A 21,599-nucleotide genomic window follows, 5' to 3' on the forward strand; every position below is an offset into this window, starting at 1 on the left:
GGGTTAGGAAGAATCTGGCGCGCACTGGCTTATTTGCGGTGCTGTGTGCCTTTTATTACTCATAGGGGAGGAGAAATCGTTGGACAGGAAACGTTGGATAGGAAACTGATTGATGCAGGAACAAGCAGCGCAAGACACATAAGTCTATCGTTTTTTTTTTACCGTCCCGTGTATAACGGTGTTTGTTACCGTTTTAAACATGTACCAACGAGCCGAGTTAGGTGCACTCCAACACTCTAAGAAGAACAAAACAAAAGAGTCCTTTGACTCCTTTTTGAGAGTTCTGGCTTGCCACGCATATGACTCTTTAAGGAGACACGTGAACTCTCTTTGGAAATCATTATACTCTCTTCGGCGAGTCGTGTGACCCACAAAAGAGTTAACGTGCCTCTTTAGAAAGAGTCATATAAGGGTCAATGAAAGGAATCACACGTACTCCCTTTTTGTTTTTCTCAGAGTGTACAGGAATTGGATGCAGCGTTTCGACGAGTGAAGACTCGACTTCTCGAGAGCTTTGACCAGGACAAGTCATCTTGTGGGGGCGTTTGCTCCATCTGCACTTTCTGTGCGGCGATTTATTGCTGACCCGATGGTCACGCGATCGAATCCCGGCCGCGGCGGCCGCGTTTTCGGTGGAGGCGAAAACGCTTGAGGAGCGTGTACATTTATATGGTGCACGTTAAACAACCCCAGGTGGTCGAGATTTCCGGAGCCCTCTACTACGGCGTCCCTCGTAATCATATCGTGGTTTTGGGGCGTTAAACTCCATAAATTGTTATGGAGTTTCAAAAAAGCAGTCGAAGAAATTATTCTCTGAGATGTGAAATTACATTGGGTATGGTCTACTTCTATGTAATACGTGCTCTTGTCTCCTCTTTGTTCTATTTTTTACTACTGCCAGTAAACAAGCACTGGTGTCTATTATCCGTTTCTTCGTTGGCAAAAAACAAAAACAAAAAAGTTATTTTATGACCTTTTAACCACATCGCTGTAACCGGCTCTGCCGGGCCTAGTTACACAAGCCTTCGGAGACTTCGACAGGACCGTTTCTTTGTACTTATTATGGATGTGTACAATAAAGTATTATTATTATTATTATTATTATTATTATTATTATTATTATTATTATTATTATTATTATTATTATTATTATTATTATTATTATTATTATTATTATTATTATTATTATTATTATTATTATTGCATCCAGTGAGTTTTCATCACTTCGAGCCGCCACCTTTCCCCAACGTTTTGCCCTCTTTGGTTTTCTTGAATTTATGTACATACGATCCATATCTCGCTTTTTCGTGTCTTTTTTACTGTTAGACCAGGGGTCTCAATCTCACTTCAGCTGGCGGGCCGCATTCCCGAAATTGTCTCCCGCAGGGGCCGGGACAGCGAAGAAGGCTTGAGTGGGAGGCGGGGGATGAGGGGGAGGGGGGGCGTAGCGTGAAGTTTGAACAAAATATCAGCTAACGTTGCTACTTGAAAGAAGGCCTTTCCCGTATCTCATATACGGGTATTTTCTGAAGAGAATTTGACGTCATGTTTCGAGGAAAATAGCAATAGTGATTTCCAGGGTGACTGAAGTCTGGGCACTCATTCTGAAATATAGTTTTTGTTCCACGGGCACACTTTAATGTGGTGACCACACGGGGCGCATCACGAAAAAAAAAATGCTTGAGATCTTTCACGTCTCTGCAGCTCATGAATATACTCAAGAAGAAAAAAACAAATGTAGGGCGAAGACAGTCATGTGCGGGCCGGGCGGCTAGCGACAGGTCCGCAAGTCGCATGCGGCCCGCGGGCCGCGTGTTTGAGAACCCCATCTTAGACAAACAAACCTTTATGATTCCGAATTAGTTTAGGACTCGCGGTACAGATTCACTGAATATAATTTTCGGTACATCAGTTTCTTTTTCTCTATAACGTGCTTCCTGAGGTACGATGCAGGCAAGTTGAAACTCGTACGCGTGACGACTAACTCGCGTCCTTGAGAAAGTGAACGCAAGATAACGCATAACAGAATAGTCCGGAACTGATGAAATATTCGGGACATGCCGTTGCATATCGAATCGCGTAGACCCGTAGTGCCGAATGCCCTAGTCGGCTTGTAGGGTTTACGTTTTATGCTGCTTGCAATGTTGCAGTTCCATAGCGCCCTATGGCAGAACGACTTTTGAACTTAATTTTTTTTTCTTTTTTTGCCCAGCCGGAAATAAGTTCTGCGGTTTCAGCGAGTTCAGGTGCGCCAATCAGCGTTGCGTCGCCGATAACTTCGCATGCGACGGCCACAACAACTGCGGCGATAACAGCGACGAAAAATGCAGTAAGTGCAAAGATTTTACTCTGACGATCAGCGAGTCAAGGCTCGTTCACATCTTCGACTAGCACCGGTCTCGCGACGGAATTAGTCGCAAAGTGCCGCATGTGGTCGCAAAGCGATTTCTTTGGCTCAGTCACTCGTTGTTCGATTTTTCAGTCGCTCGACTTCAGTCGCAAACCTCTGAACAAATCACATGCGCAGGAACAGGACGTCAGCTTACCTAAAGGGGCAATAGCAATGTGAGCCATCCGCAAGCAGACGTGGAATCCTTGTGGCGACGGGTATAGGTCGCAACGCAGGTGTGAACATCAGTCGCCTTGAGTCGCTTTTTGGTCGCCAGTCGCAAACGATCGTGCTACCGGTGTTAGTCGCATGTGTGAATCAGTTTTGGCACTCTTTTTTCTTAAAGGGGTCATGAAGCACCCCTTGGGCTGATTGAAAAAACACATCCTGCGGAAAGCGGACACGGCTATGAACTGCTCTGCCAAATATTACAGTCGTGCGCGCCGCGTAATGGCCACAAGCGGAGCGCGAAGTTGCCGTTTCCCCAGGCACCCTCTTTTCAAACAGAGGCCGGTTCTCACTCTCGTCGGTGGGCGGGGCGTCTGTCCGCTGTACGTCGCAAGAGACATAGCATGCTTATTGGCCGATAGCCGACGTAAATCGAGAGCGGCGTTCGGATCAGATGCGCTTCTTGCCGCGGGGTGCCGCCACTTGCCGGCGCCGCACTCCTCAGTACACGGTAGCCGCACTCGCGCAAGCGAATCACAGCGCGAGAGCGATCGCGTTTCATGACGCGCGCTGGCGTAGCTTCTTTCCCCCATGCCATCCCTCCCTGTCTAGCTTCCAGTGCGCTCGTCGGCACGAGAAAAGAGAGAAAGCGCTGGGAGCGTGCGCCAAACCCCCGTAACTCCGCTTATTCTTGATGGATTCGAGAAATTTTTGCGGCAATCGATTCGGGAGGCAGTACACTCCGATATTGAGGCCATTAGATCATTACTTGGAAAAGTGGTTCATGACCCCTTTAAGCAGTGACTTGCGGTCTGCCACCTACTTCCGGTCTGCGCGAAATTAAAAAGAAATCTTTCGAAATTAAAAATAAATGATTCGCAATGGAATGTGTACAAAGTCAACAGTTCTAATCAATGTTGATGATAGATATGACATCACAGCATAAGTTCAGTTAAAAATTGAGTAACGTAATTGAGAGGAATGATTATAAAATTATTAAAAATCACTAAATGGCGCAAGTTTTTGCCTGAAAAGGTTGTGTGCCACAGAAATTGGGTATACCTACGGAACCGTTCTGTATGATATTGAAATATTTCGGTATTTGGCGTTCTTTTTTTTTTTTTGAAAAAGAGCCAAGCGCACTTTAACTGAAACTGAGAAAAACGCACTTTTTTGCTACTGACAATATGGGCGGGCCTGCTCCAACAATTTTTTGCCAGTGTGTTCTCGTCCCCTAAATACCTCAAATCTATACTGCGGCTAAAACCTATACAGCCCGCTATCGTCGGTATTCAGAAGTAAACTTTGTGTTTGTCTATTATATATTGAAACAGTTTATTTCGGCTTGAATTAGCTCGTAAAAGAAGTCTAAAAAAATTCAAATCTACGGTATAGCAATATTTTGCGATAAAATTAACATCATCATTTTGCTTCCGTCGGTGCCATCCTTCGTCGCATGGGCGTAATGGCGATGACTAGACTTGGAGAGCGAGTGGTCCTTCCTGGCAAAAGGCGCACTATTCTGCGGTGTCGGCAGCGTTTTTTTGTTCTTGGCATCTATCGGAGGCCTTGAAAAGTGCTCCAGCTCTTCTTCTTCTTCTGAGCTCGTTTTATATCATGCCGGTTCGGATAACCTATTCTTCGGCAAAGAATACATCCGTGCCCAATATATCTATTTCATATGTCTTTTATTTCAAATATATTATCTTGGAGCGAAAGCAGGACATGACAGTGTTGCGATAAACTCGAAAAAGAAACACCAAGAGGCAAAAAGAAGTAGGGGAGTCGGCCTCTTACTCTTTATATTCGAGTTTTGCCCCTTTACAACACCATGTCCTTCAGTAAGTGCCAACTCGCCCTAGAAAAGCTAATTGTGGAACGTAAACAAGATAGCAAAGCAACGAGGACACAAATTAAACAGACTGGATGAAACCACGTTGGTTTTTTTCTCTGGCCCCATCAGAGGACAATGTACTTCGATTTAACCGATTAGGAACTACGTAGGGCCAAGCAGGCGCCGTCAAAAATATGTGACGTCACGGCAAATGGTGCGGGAATTCCAAGGTGGCGTCGCCACCTGTATTTTCTTTTTGCGCGTTTTCTCGCTTATTAAGCGTCTTCTCGCAGCAAGCGTGGTGTTTTTGGTATCGTGGAAGACTACTTTACTAATGCGAGAAAAATCGTTTTGCTCTTTAGTGTCCCTTGAAAGGGACACTAAAGGCAAATAACAATTTATGTCAGAGCGAAAGGTCAATGTGTGAGAACGTCTAAAACGTCACTAGTATGAACAGCAGTGCTCTAGTAATCGAGAAATTAAGGTAAATGTAGGACACGATGTGCGCCACGAGTGGGACATTTTGGAAATGATCCCGATGACGTCAAAGTGTCCCGAATACAATTAACCACTACTAATCAAACTAGTTTCAATAAAAAAAGAACCTTCCATGCATCACAAGACGTAATAAATGCTGCTTGTTCGTTTTTGTTTGATTCATGGAAAAAAGAACCTCTTGACGCTACCATGGTGAACGGCGCGAATGGTTCAAAAGTTCTGTTTTCGCCGAGCTGCGCGTCTCAGTGGTAGTTTCGGTATCGCGTACTGCTGTGTGTGCTTGGATCTCGCTATTTTCGCCCTGTCGATACTCTACTTCTGCTGCTGCTGGCCAAGCTAAGCTCCGTTACAGTGAAATATACAGTTTCGGAGTGGCCCGTGGCTGCGTCTTGGCAAGGTTGATGGCCACTGTTGCGCAAGAAACCGTAGCTTCGGCAGCCAGGCAGTAAAGGCGGGCAACGTTGGGCATGGCAACTGCTACGCCAGAAGACCCGTTCAGGCGGGTGATTTGAAGTGCGCTAACGCCGTGCATACCACTAAAACGTGATTTTCTTTCAAAATAGGCATTTCCTTGGCACGAAACAAGCGCTACGAGGTTTCTGCAACGTTATTGCAACAATCAACGTCGACTTAATGTTTGCCTTTAGTGTCCCTTTAAGTGCTTCGCTGTTAAAGAGAATCAAACGGCTATTTTCTTCTTAGGCTGTATCTAAAAGATAAATGTCACGTGCATCTGCTTCGCAGCCTTCGCAAGGACCGTGTGGCACGATTGGGGCTACCTTCTGTTCCTAGGAGCCGGAATCGTGGCCATAAACCTTTGTTTGATTGTACCAATGCTGGTCCGCAGGGCTGCGGCCAATTCGTCGGACTCTCAGCTGCAGCAGCCGGTGAGTGATAGTCGCACGCGATTAACTGCAGAATGCGTAAATTGAAGTCGAATTAGCCGTCGGTAAATGTGTATCATTGACCCATGACACCGACACATGTTGGCACATCGCGAATGGAGCGAGGACAGAGGAGAGTACACAGCAAAAGCGCCGACTTCAGAAGTCAGCGCCTGTGTTGTGTCTTCGCCTCTGTCATCGTTGAGTAGGGTTGAGTTTAGTATATTGAACCACATGACGGGAACATAAGGGTACACATAGATGTGGTTAGGTGTGAAGGAACAAAAACTGTCTTTCGCAGCTTGACTGGCCCCTTCACCCGGATAACAAGAACAAAGGAACTCACAGGGTCCCTTGTACATTTACTTAAGACTACTGGTAGGCGAAAGCCGTCTTCTTTTTCCTCACAGTCGATGTATTGATCCTGCCCGCCACCCTTCGAAAGCTTTCTGCACCCAGCATTGTTTAACACTGCTTCCAAGATAGGAGGCACCTCACTTGGTTTTGCATTGCCTTCGTGATCGGACCACATTTGACCAAGCGACAGTGCAGTGTGATGACGTTACGTCACGCGACGTCACAGCGACGCCATGATGACGCCACAATGTCGTCACAAGTTCTGATGATCTGTGACGTCATCCTGACGTCATATGGTGGCGTCATCATGTGATGATTTTTGGCATCACTCGTCCCCGACGCCTCGGGACGCCGACGGTCAAATTTCGTGTTTGATGAGGCATCTAAGGCTTTCGCATAAATAACAAAATTACGGGCAGCCGAAAGCGACAATACCAAAGGAGAGAAGCATATGGGGCGCATCACAGCAAAGAGTGAACACCAGAACACCACGAGCGCCAGAACACCACCAGAACACCAGTTTCTTTACTTGTGTCCTCGTCTTCTCGCGCAGTTTAAGAAAGTTTATCGCAATGAACCAACTAGCCTGCCGGAACGTACTACTAAAGAGACAGGGCGTGTAAAGACGGACGCACGAGAGGTGTCGAGACACCACAAACGCTGACTAACAACTGAAGAGGCGCACAACGGTGGAAAAGAAAGAAGGCACGAAAACCTATCTGCGCTTGCCCAAGCAATAGGCAAACCTATCTTTTCCGCCGTTGTGCGCCTCTTCTGTTGTTGGTCGGCGTTTGATTTGTCTTGACTTCTCTCTTGTGTCCGTCTTTGCACGCCCTGTCTCTTAGCGTGAGTTTGCGCTTGTCGTATGCGTACCCAAAGTTGTGAGTGTGTCAAATTATTTGCGCTACCAATAGTTCAAAATATCTTTGATACGCCAGGCCATGAGCGAGCTCTACATGGTTGTGCGATTTTTTCAAAGGTCTAACGACATCTACACTGATGAAGGTGATTTAATTTGCTGTTTTGCGGCTGCGCGTTGGCTCAGTGCGATTTCTACGCATGACGGCTTATTTTGGGTTCGTCAAGGCCAACAGCGTAAGTGACAGCACAGAACAGGGAGGGGTAAAAGAGTAACACATGAAAATACATTCGCTAAGCTTTTTCGGCATTCCATCGTCGTCACTGTCGGAGAGGGGGGAATGGGACAGATGGGACAACCCGTGAAAAACGAGATTTACGCGAACAGAATCGACACGACGATCCCGAGCCGCCATCTGCGCTGTCATCTTTTTACGGCGCCCGGTAACGAGACGAGATATACGAGAAAGAGTACAGGAACCTTAGCGTTGTAACATGTTCTGCTCGCCGCGTTGAAGGAGAGCACACTAGCCGCGGGATCTTGAAGTGACATTCGAAAGCAGCTTATAAGAGCTGATATTTACTTCGACAGCTAGGCTACTGAAAAAGGAAATTAACAAAGACAAAACGAAAACGGCAGGAGACGATCGAAATCTCTTCAGAAATTTCAGTTATCTCCTGCTGGAAATGAGAGCGCTATTGAAGCGGTTGTTGGACATGCTAGAATTATGTAGGGGGAGGAGTAAGAAATACACGTGCGGTAACTTAGACTAATGGGCAGTATACCACACGTCCAACGTTCTGTGACGTCCAAGATTGTGTGACGACACCTGCTGAAAATGAGAGCTCCATTGAAACGGTTGTGTGGCCAGTTAGAAATACGTAGGAGGAGGAAGAAGAAATAGATGGAAGAAATAGACATGTGATATACTACACTACACGAATGTGTAGTATACCACACATGCAACATGCTGTGATTATGGCTGCTCGAATGACTGCCTTTAAGTGTACTTCTGAAGCAGAATGTGGACATACAACCGTCGTATAGAATGTGGGTGCGAAAATAGTGCTTCCTTCTTGATATGGCTGTCACGGTAGCCGCGTTTCGCATGATTCCCAAGTAAAGGCAAGCAAAAAAAAAAACGACATGAGAGGCTGTATTGCTCAGCGCGAATGCCTGTGATGCTCCTTCCTCTGTGTGTGTGTGTGTGTGTGTGTGTGTGTGTGTGTGTGTGTGTGTGTGTGTGTGTGTGTGTGTGCGTGCGTGCGTGCGTGCGTGCGTGCGTGTGTGTGTGTGTGTGTGTGTGTGTGTGTGTGTGTGTGTGTGTGTGTGTGTGTGTGTGTGTGTGTGTGTGTGTGTGTGTGTGTGTGTGTGTGTGTGTGTGTGTGTGTGTGTGTGTGTGTGTGTGTGTGTGTGTGTGTGTGTGTGTGTGTGTGTGTGTGTGTGTGTGTGTGTGTGTTCTCTTCGTCCTTGCTACGAACATAACTCTGTGTGTACTTTTAAATCAGCGGCTTCGTTGGTCTGTAGATTTCGGAATGAAGATTTATAAAAAGGCCTTCTGAGAAAGAAAAACGAAAGCTTACGAGGTGTACAAAATTCACATGATTTCATACAGATGTCATATGTTCTCATATATGAGCAATATGATTTCATTTGGCACCGTATGACACTTATACGAGGCTCACAGGGGCGCTATATCTGTCTCTATGACACCATTTCTATACTCATACTGCAGTGCAGGAAAAAGAGTACCTCCTACTCATCTTTGTTAGAAATGACTCGCCATTCACAGAACTAGTCTTTAAAGGAACATGTTAACTTTCCTTTAGAAAGTCGCGCCTCTCCAAAAGAGTGTAATGTTCGCCTAAGAGAGTTCACGTGTCTCTTTAAAGAGAGTTATGTAAATTGCTAGCCGGGACTCAGCAAGAACACCCACAGGTACTCTTTTCGTTCTTTGGAGTGTGCTCCTATCACTGTTATATAAGACCCTGCAGTCAGTGCATGTGTTTCCACAGATAACGCAGAAAAGATAACGGTTGTTGAAGTGCTGGTGTTTAAGATGTCAAAGGTGTTATGCTCTTTCTGTGTACGGCCCCCTAGCTTCGGTGTCGGCAGCAGAAAGGCTATAGCTAGCTCCGTCTGGCTTATAGTGTCTGATGATTTCGTCTTGTCAGTCTCTCTGTGGGACAAAAAAAAATGTCCTCGTATATTTCCAGAAAATGTCAAATAAAACGCCTGTTTTGAGTTTACCGCAACGTGTAGCGTTTGAATCCTTCAGGAAACTGCCGCTTCATAAATAAAAGAAAAACGATGCAAAGTACAGGAGGTAGTGCCCGAACACATAAAAGTATTTGGACGCTAATAAGTAAGCGTTGTGATGTTTTACTTAGTAATCGTGACGAAGCAAAAATCTTGAATTACTATACGGTTGCATGCTTTGCAATACACAGAATTCTTCATCCCAAGCACCTTGCCGGAATAGTCTTGGTCGGTCACGGTGTACGAGCTTTAAAGAAAGCAAACACTGGTCAGAGTAAGAAAGTCTTATACTATTGCATTTATCGGACATGGTTATTGAACCAAACGGAGCGCTGAAGCCTTTCTGAGCCGTTAGGTAGCCGTACCCAGGAGCTCGCTTAGTGTCGCTTCCACAAGTGGCACCTGCATTCGCTCTACAGTACAGCTTCTTTCATGCCACTTATTTTTGCATCGTTTTTTTTTTCCTTCTACGCTTGCTGAAGCGGCAGTTTCCATCACTTGCCTTTCAGCCGACCTGCGTCGTTCAGCAACCAGACGGCACGTATCAGACGGCAAACATGAACGCCATGCCTCCATCTCCTTATCCCGGCGTGGGTCCCGCACCCGACGGCTCGCAGCCGCAGCCTCAAACGATGAGAGACTTCCCGGGCGCCACGGGGATACCCGTCAACCTGGAGACGGGACGCCAGATGCGCTATCAAGCGCCGCCGGCCGAGCTCGCCAACGTTGACTATCCGCGGAGCTCTACCGTCAACCCGATCGTCATGAGCATGCCGGACACCTCAGCGCCTTCGCTGCCGGATGCGTTCGGCGAGGCACAGCCGAACTTCACCAGCGCCGTACCTAACCAGCAACAGGATCCGCCACCGGGATATGCTGGCCTCCAACAGCCGTTCCGCACCGCTAACGCGCAGATGCCACCGAGGCAGAGGATGCCCCTGTTCCAGCACAGTCACCCGCCGTTGAGCCTTTACGACCAGCCGGACCCGTTGCGTCCCTTCCAGTTCTTCGGCATGGGCGGCGGACCTTTCGGGCCAAGCCCCTTCGGCGGAGGTCCCATCAACCTCGGCGGCCCAATGGGGATGCCGTTCGGCGGACCCGTGGGGCCCTTTCCTCCTAGGATGCCGACGCTCATCATCATTGAGACTGGAGACGACGACTCGCAGTCGCAGGATCCGCTGTTTATGCCTGACCTTCATGGCGGTCTCTTACCGTCCACCACTAGTTCCTCGAACCAGGACGCGGTGTTCCCGACGCTCCTGCTTCAACGAAGACAGCAGCAAATGCAGCAGCAGCAGCAGCAGCGGGCTGAAGAGGAAGAACAGAGGGCCGCTAGGCGGCGTCCTAAGCACCGTCGCGGAACAGGGGGCACCGCAAGTCTTCCTACTCCCACTGCTGACAATGAGTTCCACGATGCTCTTCAGGAAAATAAGGATGACAAGAACGAATCGAATAGGCAGCATCGTCATGCAGGCAAGGCTTCACCGAGGGTTCCTCCATCTACGGGTGCCATCGCACAACCCGGACCACCAGCGAAGCCGGAAAACAAAGACGCGGACAAGGAGGCCGCCGCCAAGGACAACGAGAAAACTGTCATGCGCCTCGACCGCATCGAGACGTTTTCGACTGCGGCGGCTGCTTTGCAGAAGATGGGACTGTTCGGGCGGCCCATAAGCGCTCCTTCGGGCAAGGACTGCATCGCGCCCAACTCCCTGGCAGTAAGGCGCGCCAAGTCCCAGTGGGACGCCCCGTTGGAGTCGAACCACGAGCAGAACAAGATCATCTACGACCTGCCTTCAGTTTCCACGTACGAGTACGCCAGCGTGTGGTCTAACACGACCTCGACGTGCAGCGATTCGACGATGACGACCACGGAGACCGACGGGAGCCAAGGGACGTCCACGCAGACGCAGACGGCTGGCGACGACAGCGACGTGAACTACTTGAGGCCCACCGTTTCACTGGAAAATGTTACCGTGCTCGACAACTCCCAGCAGCGCGACAGAGAACTACGAGGATGGAGGGCACCGAACAAATGGGACTAATCGTTGCGCGTACATTGCTAGCATCCCATGGATCATTCGTTCGAACTGTGCTTAAGAACGCTATGCCTCAAATAATAGTTCAGATAAACGCCATCCTAACCGAGATGACACCTAATCCGCGAACACGAACTTTGGCGAAAAGCTTCGTCGTTTCTACCGATCAATCACTGTTTAGAGCTTTTCGATGTACAGGACGGCAGAAAGCGTATTAGGTACTGTTGCCACGCGACTGCACGTCGGCGTTTGCAGAGTAACGCTCGAACAAGCTAGTACAGTACTTCGTGGTCGTACACAAGCTAACGAGACCTAAGGAATGCGCGTAGCCGACAATAAATTTTAGACCAATCTTAACTAAGTCAACAATTGTCGCTCTTTTGATCTCAACAACAAAGCAACTTTCCGATGTCTCTAATATAACGAGGACAGTCTGATATGTCCGCTGTACTCGTGCATTAAGTGCATATTTGTCAGCAGGTTGAGGTATTGGGCTAGTTGCTTTTATTAATAGTTAATAAGTCCAGGGGTGCTATGCAGGATGGCCCGAGTTAGGCGAAACTCGGTATCTTTCCGAGCTCTGGCGACACCCCCTTTTGAACAAGCTAATAGTACGATAAGGTGAAATCCATCCCTCAGCGCGCGCTCCGTTCCATTGGTTACGATGGAACGCGGCGTCACGTCAAGGGCGGTCGAGAAGGTTGGGTGGTGTCGTAAAACTAGAGGCACCTTCTTTCATTTGTTTGTCGTTCCACTGAATGCAGACGTGCACCCATGCAGGAAAAGTGGCACAAAGCTCTACTAACTATATTTTTTATGTGCGCGGGCCGTTTGAATTCATTTTCAAGCGTTTATATCTGCAGCAAGTATCCTTTAGAATAATCAGCACCGTGGCCTCCGAGATCAGTTCCGACCGAGCGCCTTACAGCACCACCGCTAGAGCTAATCGCCGAGGCCACGCGTATAATCACCATGGTCGGCCTGTATATTCTAGCGCGTTGCTCGGCCGGCGCGTGCCCTCGTCGTTCTCTTCTTCATCGTCTGCTCGGTCCCAGAGCACGTGCGCCCGCCTGATTAGCTAATTGGCTGGGCGGTATACCTAGCTAAGTCAGGACATGCTATGACAAAGCTGATTAGGCCAAATCTTGCTAAGGTCGAGATAACTAAGCCACGTCTTACTAAGACCATGCTAATGAAGTCGTGTAAAGCTAAGAACAAGGTAATTGAGATCATGATAAATAACGTGACGCTAATTAGGAGCGTGTAATTAAAACCAAGATAATCAGGACCTTACTCGCCGAGATCGTGTTAATTCGGATCGTGCTAATTACGATTATGCTAATTACCTCTGTACTATTCAGAACCTTGCAAATTAAACCGGTGTAATTAATGTCGTTGTAATTAAGTCATTATTAAGTAGTGTTAATTAACACGACGCTAATTATGAACGTGCTAATTAGAATCGTGTTCATTAGGATTACGCTAATTACATCTGTACTATTCAGGACCTTGCGAAAAAAACCTGCGTAATTAATGGCGCGGTATTTAAAATATTATCAATTAATGCTAATTAACACGACGATAATTTGGAACGTGTAATTAAAACAAAGATAATCAAGACCTTACTCACCGAGGACGTGTTAATTCGGATCGTGCTAATTTATATAATGCTAATTACACATGTACCTAATTAGTGCCTTGGTCAATAAAACATTAACAATTAAAAACACCACTCATTATCATGTTAGTTAAGACCTTCCTAAGCAACAGCATCAATACTGAGACCGAACTGACACGGTGATTACACCAAAGCAGACCAAGCAGACTGAGTAGACGAGCTACGTAAAAAGCTTGAAGTAGCTAGGTGATCACAAGCTCCTCCGATGGCCCCAGCCTTGCGCAAGTAGTGCAAGCTTAACAAATTATTTTATATGCAAATAAGCTGCTGAGTAGCGTCTACCGCATGAAACACTTGACAGTCACGAGTTGAACTGGGGCCTTTTCAGAATCAACGAGTTTGTGCCAGAGTTCGCGCGTCAATCAATTTGACTGACAGACGCCCGCGGCGAAAAGCGGGTCCGCCCACCGCGTTTCCTCTTGCCGAGCAGCAGTGCTCACGCAACAACGCCAGCGAGCGGCACGATTCATCTATGAGCTTAATCGCACAGACTATGCACACACGCACGAAGAACTAAAGGTTATATCATCACGTGGCTACGGTGCCTCGCATTCAATTTCACCGCTTCTCACGACGTACCACTCACAGCTCTGAAGCAAGTGCCCCTGGTGGGATTTGCGGCGAGAAATGTTACTATTACTTGTTTGCGGAGACGCTGTTTCTACCGATTCGCTAATAAAAAAATGTTCATACGTGTAATGTAAGTATAGCAGTAACCTGTCCATTTATTTATCTGTAATATTCCAGACAAGCGAAACGAGCTGCACCAGAGTGCTGCGTAGTCGCCCTTGTTGCCTTCGAGAGTGGAAATTTCCATGCACTAGGTGGAACGAAAGAATTTTCCGAAAGAGGACAAACGCCCACGAACACGCCCGTGGGAGGCGCGATCATCAGTTGGCAAAAGGATAGCGCGACAATCACGCTGACGTCGCGGCACTGTCAAAATGTTGACTGAGTGGCGGCTGACGCGTTCGCACGCGGTGTTCCTTTGAAAACCGCCGCAAATGCCGCGCATGCGTTTGTGACGCCATTCTCGTTCTTGTAGCCGTTTTTATGAACGCTTCTAGCGCGCTCCGCACTGTCTTCCTATCATGACCGTCGTAGGGCGGGCTCGGAGCAAACTCGTGTGCCCGAGAAGCTCGGGCCATCCTGCATAGCACCCCAGTTGATAGCTTGCACTTGTCGTGTCCTGCTCGTGCCGTGCGTCTTTCATAACCTAGTGTACCTTGTAACTGTAATGTGTTTTAACGCACCTGCAGATTTGTACAGTAAATCTTTGTTGTGCAGTTTTGGGAAGTCTCCAATTCGGGTATACCTTATACAATAGATACGGCACCCATCCGCAGTTGTTATTGGCACATGGAGAAAATGAATGAACACATCTACAGGTAGAAAATACGCGTATAAAAAATGGCAGTTTCACCGCAAGGGTGAAGGGATGAGTACGATCTCAACAAATTGAAACGTCACACTAAGTAAGGATAGCAGTTCACTCGTTTAGGAACCTAACAGCCACCATGCATAATGGCGATGGGGTTGCGGTTCGAAATAAGGAAAAGACACAACTTCGCTTGGTTTTTTTATTGAAATGATTAAATGCGCTTAAAGGCTGAAAACCATGCGATGGCTAGTTTCCTTTTACACTGAGCTTTTCACTGCTTCGAACTGCGTGGTATAATTTCTGTGTGAAAGGGCTCACACTCTTTTTTTAGAAATCTTTCACTCAAACGTTGCTACAGAATGTCTCGTGTCTGCATTTTGTCTCGCGTCACTTAGGAAAAGAACAGAAGACATTTTCTTGAAGCCATTTTGGCTTCTCCTTTCTTTCAAGACATTTGTACTGTTCGTTTCCGAGCACCATCACATGCGTGCCCCGTTAACCTTCATTGTGACGTTTCATGCCTACCGGTCTGAATTGTCATTGCTAGGATTACCGAACACCCTAATAAAAAAAAAGGTGTCTTTTGACTCTTCTTTGCTGCACTTGTGACTTTCCTATGTATAACTCTCTTAAGAGAGTAACCATAACTCTCTTTCGGAGAGTCGTGGGACGCACGACTCTTGAAAAGAGAGTTAGCGTGCCTTTTTAAAGAGAGACGTACATCCTACGACTCTCCTAAACAGAGTCGGCGTGCCTCTCTAAAGAGAGTTATACATGGAAAAGTCACATGTGCAGCAAAGAAGACACCTTTTTTTTCTCAGAGTGAAGGATGCATTTCATCAGTAGGTGAGAAAACGTGGACGATTCGAATGCATTCGTGGCTCTCATCGTGAGAAAAGGAGCGCAAAAAAAGAAAGGAATGTCTTGCGAGATTCCTTGTCGTGCCTTCTTACTTGTCCGCATCCTTTTACGCTTTAAGCCTTCGGATATTTCATACGCCAATTCCGCTGCAAAGTTTCGAATAGTGAAACTCGTCGCACTACAGTTTCCTAGAAAAGCAGCCGCCGGATGAGTGAAAAAAGAAATTCGCTCGGCGTAAGAAAACTGATTAACACCAAGAATGAAACGACACCCCGACCGTAACTTGCTGACGCCTCCAGCCCCTGAGAACAATTGGTTAGGAGATACAACTTGGCAAACTGCAGCAACACCATAAAAATACGAGAAGCCGCTGTGCATGTGATACAAGAAGTCGCTGTGCAACGCTAAATCAGATAAAAAAAATCACAGCATATCCACGGAGTGAATGATGATGAGTGGGCGAAGCTGCGGAGGTTCATCGGTAAACCGTGAATCTTCCGTGAATTCTGCCCAGTACATCATCACCGGCGTGAGATCGGGCGCGTTTATACTAAAGGTTCGATGAGTTATGACGACTTGCAGCTCACTTTAATTTTACATGTACGCTGTGAATTTCCATTGTTTAGAAAAACATTGCTTTAGAAAACATCTGGCGTCTTTCGTTAAGCAGCTGGCGTCTTTTCGTTTTGCTTTAGAAACATCTGGCGTTCTTTCGTTTTGCTTTTACAAAACATCTGGCGTCTTCCGTTGGTTTATTTCATCAATCAACGGCGTTTTGAACAAAATTTTTATTGTTTAATCACGCACAGGAGAAATCTCACCAGGCACTACCTTGGAGGTAAACAATGGCTGCTAATGGCAATGAGAGACAGAAGAAGTCGGCTTTTAGCTAACACTTACACTTCTACTTCTACTAACGTTTCCTACTGGAACATGCCAATGGCTGCTAATGGGGAATGAGAGACAGAAGAATTCGGCTTTTAGTTAAGGCGCAGGCTGCGAATTTTTTATTGTTCAACAACGCACAGGAAAAATCTCCCACCGGCACCACCTTGGAGGTCAAGATCTGGTAGTAGCGTTACGACTGGTTACGCCCTACTAAGACTACGAGCGACGAACGGGTGCCGCCTTAAGGAGCTTCGCCCCTAAAATGAACATTTAGGAGCCTTTCCCCTGTCCGGAAAATGGGGGCAAGCGAAGCTTCGCGTGTGCGTGCCTGACATACTAACTTTCTTTCTTTCTTTCTTTCTTCTTTCTTTCTTCTTTCTTTCTTTCTTTCTTTCTTTCTTTCTTTCTTTCTTTCTTTCTTTCTTTCTTTCTTTCTTTCTTTCTTTCTTTCTTTCTTTCTTTCTTTCTTTCTTTCTTTTCTTTCTTTCTTTCTTTCTTTCTTTCTTTCTTTCTTTCTTTCTTTGTTTCTTTCTTTTCTATCGCATTGCCCAATGCTCCATCCTAATCTTTCCTTCCTCCATGCCGGGAATTGGGCCTTCGCCCACATGCTGAGCAGCCTTCTGTTGCCACAGGCAAGAACCACGGTCATGCGTTCGTACCCAGGCAACAATGATATGTGGCGGCGCGAAATGGCAACTGACCTCGATAAAATTGCCATATCAGAAACGGCTGATTGCCGGCAAGCTCACGATCGAGAGCGCATCAGTTATTGGAGAACGGCGCGTACATGTACGCATGTGAACGGCGCACCTTCGAGTACTACCTTTCTGTACGCCTTCACTTCTGTACACTCGCCGGCTCTGGGTTTCTCGCGTACAATGCCGCCGCCGCAGCCGAAGTCTGGAACTCATAAGAAGCTTTGTTTGAAAACCAAAACTACGCGGCGTGGTACCGCACGCGGAATTTAGGCAAGCGCTCAGAAACACGCCCACGTAATTAATGGAAACTAGCAGATAATGAAGCCAAGGAAAGAGTGGCGGGCGTTAATTGTACTGCTTTAAGTGTGTTGTAGTAATTGGCATATAGAGGTGATGAAAGTAATGTGGATGAAAAGAGAACGTGCCGCCGGTAGGAACCGAACTTGCACCCTTCGTATTACGCGCCCGATGCTCTTATACCAACTGAGCTACGGCAGCGGTCGCCCCTCCTACACTTATTGGGCATTTATGTGCATGCAAACCAGGGTGTGTTAGTCAGCGCCGTTCGTAGCCATGACGGTGAGTGTGGAACACTCTTTTTGCCAGATGGCGTCATGTAGGACGTGAATCTTTAACGAGTGGAGAGCTGACCAATAAGCCCTCGCGTACAGCGACCTACTACCTAAAGGCATCAAGTCTGCCGGAACAAGACCCTCGCTATGAATGAATGAAGGAAGGGAACTTGGAGAGATCGTTTCTTTGTTTGATACAACCTTAATGAAAACCAGCAGATAAGGGGGCGTTAATTGTACTGTTCTAAGTGTATTGTAGTAATTGCGATATCGATGTGAAGGAAGTAAAGTGGACGAAAACACAACGGGCCGCCGGCAGCCACCGAACCTGCAACCTTAATTCCGAGAAGTGGAAGAAGAGATGACCGCCGTTGTAACTCAATTGGTAAGAGAATCGGGCGGCTAATGCGAAGGTTGCAGGTTCGCTCCCTGCCGGCGGCACGTTGTGTTTTTGTCCACTTTACTTTCTTCACATGCGTATCAATTACTACAATACACTTAAAGCACTACAATTAACATCACCCATACATTCTTTTGCTTTCATTTTCAGCTGGTTTTCATTAAGTTTCTATCAGACAAAGAAACGAACCGTCCAAATTCTCTTCCTTCATACGTTTACATGGTGCCTTTTGCTGATACATTGCATTTTTCTTGAGCTATAAATACAGCAGAAAGTGCTGCTTCGAACAGCAATTTTTCCCTCACTGAACACCAGTCATTACTGAACGCGCAGTATCGGAAAAATTCGCCTTTACCTGCTGACTCATACTGCGTACCAATTCGAGCTAGGAAAAATAAGAGAACTGCTGTAGCTGGAAACAAGAAAAATACAGAGAGGTGCAATCACTGCTGGCGCAGAACACGCAAGACTGGCTCTACTTGAATGTCAGTATGAATGTTGAGCGTTGGGCTACGATAGCCGGTAGCGTATTTTTTTGTCTTTTTCTTTATATCTATCACGTATGTATCCTTGCTTAATAGAACTCGCGTGAATTAGCATAATAATTGAGAGTTCTGCTGTACTTCTGAGCGATCAATAGGCTGTTTTCGAAAACCATTAACACAAGTGCCTCTTTACGGCATCGTTTCTCTCTACATCACTTACGTAGGGGGAAGGGGGGGGGAGGGAGTTTCACCCTCCCACCACTCCGAAAATTTGTTTTGCATGTGTATACACAGGGCGCCACAGCCATCTTCAGCCAGCGTTTAAAATGTGCCGACGCATTCTATGACGACGCGGCCAAATGCATTTTTCTGACTATGGCCTGATGTACATCAAACAATTTTTTTAATCTTCTTAGCCGCTAATTAGGCATGCCTAATTACTGAACTTTGGAGGCAACGAAGCTGGACAAGAAATTCCAATGAAAAGGTTGTAGATCCGTTTACGAAACGTCTGATTAGAGAGTTTCTAGCTCTCTTTGAAGTATTAGTGTTTTCCGGCTTGATGTTGATGCCCGCGAAATACAAAAAAAATACCACGTGACATGCCCGCTTACGCGCCTATGCGCGCCTGGATTAGAGATCTCCATAACGTCCCGCGTGGAAACTACCATAGCATTTGGCCGGGTGTGCTGCATCGACAGGGCAGCGACGACGGTGGTGGCTGTGCGATTACGCACGTGTTGCCATCGGTAGAGTGTACTAGATCGGGGGAGTGCTCGGAACGGCCGCAGCACCAAAAATTGTGGGACGCTTAAGCTTCGCCTTTAAGAGTTGAACGCGTTAGCGATATCCGGCCCCATGCTCATCGCGCTCTATTTCGCTTGTCATTATGTTCAGTCGCCCGGTCTCTCTCTCTCTCACTCACACACACGCACACACACACACACATGCACACTCGACACACCTATAGTAAAAGTAAAGGTTTCCGCCCTCTTCAACAGCACTTTTATGACATCAGTGTACCCACTACGTTTGTGCAAGAGAATGCGCGCACTAATGTGTATGCCCTGTTTAATGGGTGGCATGCTTTAAACCAGCAGCAATTACGCACGTGATACTTTTTCGAAGTTGCGATGCACCCACTACGTGTTCTTAAGGGAACACGCGCAGTAATGCGTGTGCATTTTGTAATGGGTGGCCGGCTTTAAACCACCAACTCGTTATGCAGTTCACATTGTGTGACGCCCGATGGCAATATACGCTTGTATCCCGTTTTACTGCGATATAACATCTCGTACTGTCACACCTGTACACAGGACGCGTATGTTTGTGAAGCATTAAAGTCAATTTCAGTGCAGTGCCAAGCAATGGAGTGGCTCTGTGGTGGAACACCTGCTTGCCCCGCGAGCGGCCTGGGTTCTATTCTCTCTCGAACCGAAGATTTCTTTATTATTTATTTTATTTGCAACTTTCTCGATTTTTCGGTCACGGACAAGATGATGATTTTTCCCTCACAACCAACGACACCGACACCGACACCGACACCGGAATTTCTGCGGAACGAACACTTTAACGCTACCGCATTAATATACAGAAAGTGAAGCCCAGACAGGGTCAATCCGCTTGGGGCGCTGCGATCGGTAGTCTGCAATGTGTGCTCGTTTGATTGTTGCGCGCAACTCTGCCAAAGTAGTGAGGGGGTAGAATGCGAGCTTACCACTTGAAAGGCCCGGGTTCTTATCGCAGCTGTAAATGGTGGGTTTTTATTTTTAGTGTCACTTATTATAGCTGTATTGGTTTTCCTTTGTTTCTTAAGAGTAGCTTCAGTTGCTACGTATTGCTACAAAAGGTAACGTGAAATCTGAATTAAAATAACAGAATTTTGACAGTAAGCGTAATTATTTACAGCGCCACCGCACCGTGTTCAAGAAAATCTCGGAGGCCATACTTCACGTTTTCTTTTATTGCCGTGCGGTGGCACTCACTGTCAATTTTTTTTCTGTTTTACTTCACACTTCACGTCGCTTTTTGTAGCAATACGTAGCAATTGTAACTAGCTTCAAGAAAGAAAGAAACAAAGAATGAAACAGCTCTAAAAAGTGCCACTGAAAATCAATACCCACCATCTACAGCTGCAATTGGAACCGCGGCCTTTTGAGTGGAAAGCGGGCATTCTGCCTCTGCACCGCTTTGGTTGACCGGCGCGCAACTCTTAAACGACGAAACATTGCAGACTACCGATCGCAGCGCCACAAGCGGCTTGACTCTTTCTGAGCTTCACTTTTCGAAGCTCGTTCTGAGCACTTCCCTGTTCTAGTACACTCTAGCATCGGCAACACAAGCGATAACCGTTGCGTCTGCTTATCCTTGTCATGAACCGCCGCGAGGGAATTATATCGTTTGTACGCGGAACGTTATGGAGCACTGCAATCGCGGCGCGCATAGGCGCGCAAGCGGGCATGTCACGTGGTATTTTTTTTGTATTTTGCGAGAATCTGTGGTAAAAAGAAAAAAAAAACACTAATACTTAATAGATAGAAAGTTACAAACTGTCTAATCGGACGTTTCGCGAACTGATCTACAACATTCTCATTGGAATGTTTCGCCCAGTTTCTTTGCTTCAGAAGTTAGTTCATTAAACATGCTAATTAGGCAATTAAGAAGAACACAAAAAATAGTGCGACGTACTGCTGGCATCGCTCAGCCACCTCCATTCGGTTGCGTCATCATTGAGTTTGTCGGCATATTTGAAAACTCTGGCTAGAGATAGCTGGGGCACCCTGCATACACGTGCACGCACGACCGGTAGCTTAAAGTTAGGTTAACCCTTCCCCCACCTTCTCCACCCCCCAGAGAAGAATTTCTGGCTACGTCCCCGCTATACAAACACATGATATTCTTCACTCTAAGATAAAAAGAGTATGTGGGACTCCTTTTTTGAGAGTCCTGACTTGCCACGAATATGATTCTCTTTAAAGAGGCACGTTAACTCTCTTGTGGGTCACATTACTCTCCAAAGAGAGTACAACGATCTCCAAAGAGAGTTGACGTGTCTCCTCAAAGAGAGTTATGTACGTCGCAAGCCAGAACCCTAAAAAAGAGTCAAAGGACTCTTTTATTTTCCTTGGAGTGTTACAAGGGCTCGAACGCCTTTTCTCTATCATTTCTTCTATCAATTATACTGTTTCGTTCTTTACACAGACTCGCTGTCTTGTGTCTCGGCATGGATTGCTGTTCGGAGCTTCCACCACCTGTGGTTGTTCTCTTAACCGGCACCCTATCTTATTAGCCGTATGCCTAGGCCTAACCGATAAAATAAAAAAAGCGGCTTATAATGTTTTGCGCAGAG

General features: G+C 46.7%; 1 protein-coding gene across 1 annotated transcript in view; it reads left to right on the forward strand.

The window, feature by feature from the left end:
• Positions 1-11,629, forward strand: part of LOC119401565 (uncharacterized) — a 77,988-nt gene extending 66,359 nt beyond the window's left edge. The window contains exons 6-8 of the mRNA XM_037668465.2: positions 2,213-2,329; positions 5,634-5,776; positions 9,758-11,629. Coding sequence (XP_037524393.1) covers positions 2,213-2,329; positions 5,634-5,776; positions 9,758-11,293 — 1,796 coding nt within the window. The 3' untranslated portion in view covers positions 11,294-11,629. The remainder of the gene's footprint in view (positions 1-2,212; positions 2,330-5,633; positions 5,777-9,757) is intronic.
• Positions 11,630-21,599: the final 9,970 nt, after the last annotated feature.

The sequence above is a fragment of the Rhipicephalus sanguineus genome, chromosome 8 (genome assembly GCF_013339695.2).
Source record: "Rhipicephalus sanguineus isolate Rsan-2018 chromosome 8, BIME_Rsan_1.4, whole genome shotgun sequence".
Lineage (NCBI taxonomy): Eukaryota > Metazoa > Arthropoda > Arachnida > Ixodida > Ixodidae > Rhipicephalus > Rhipicephalus sanguineus.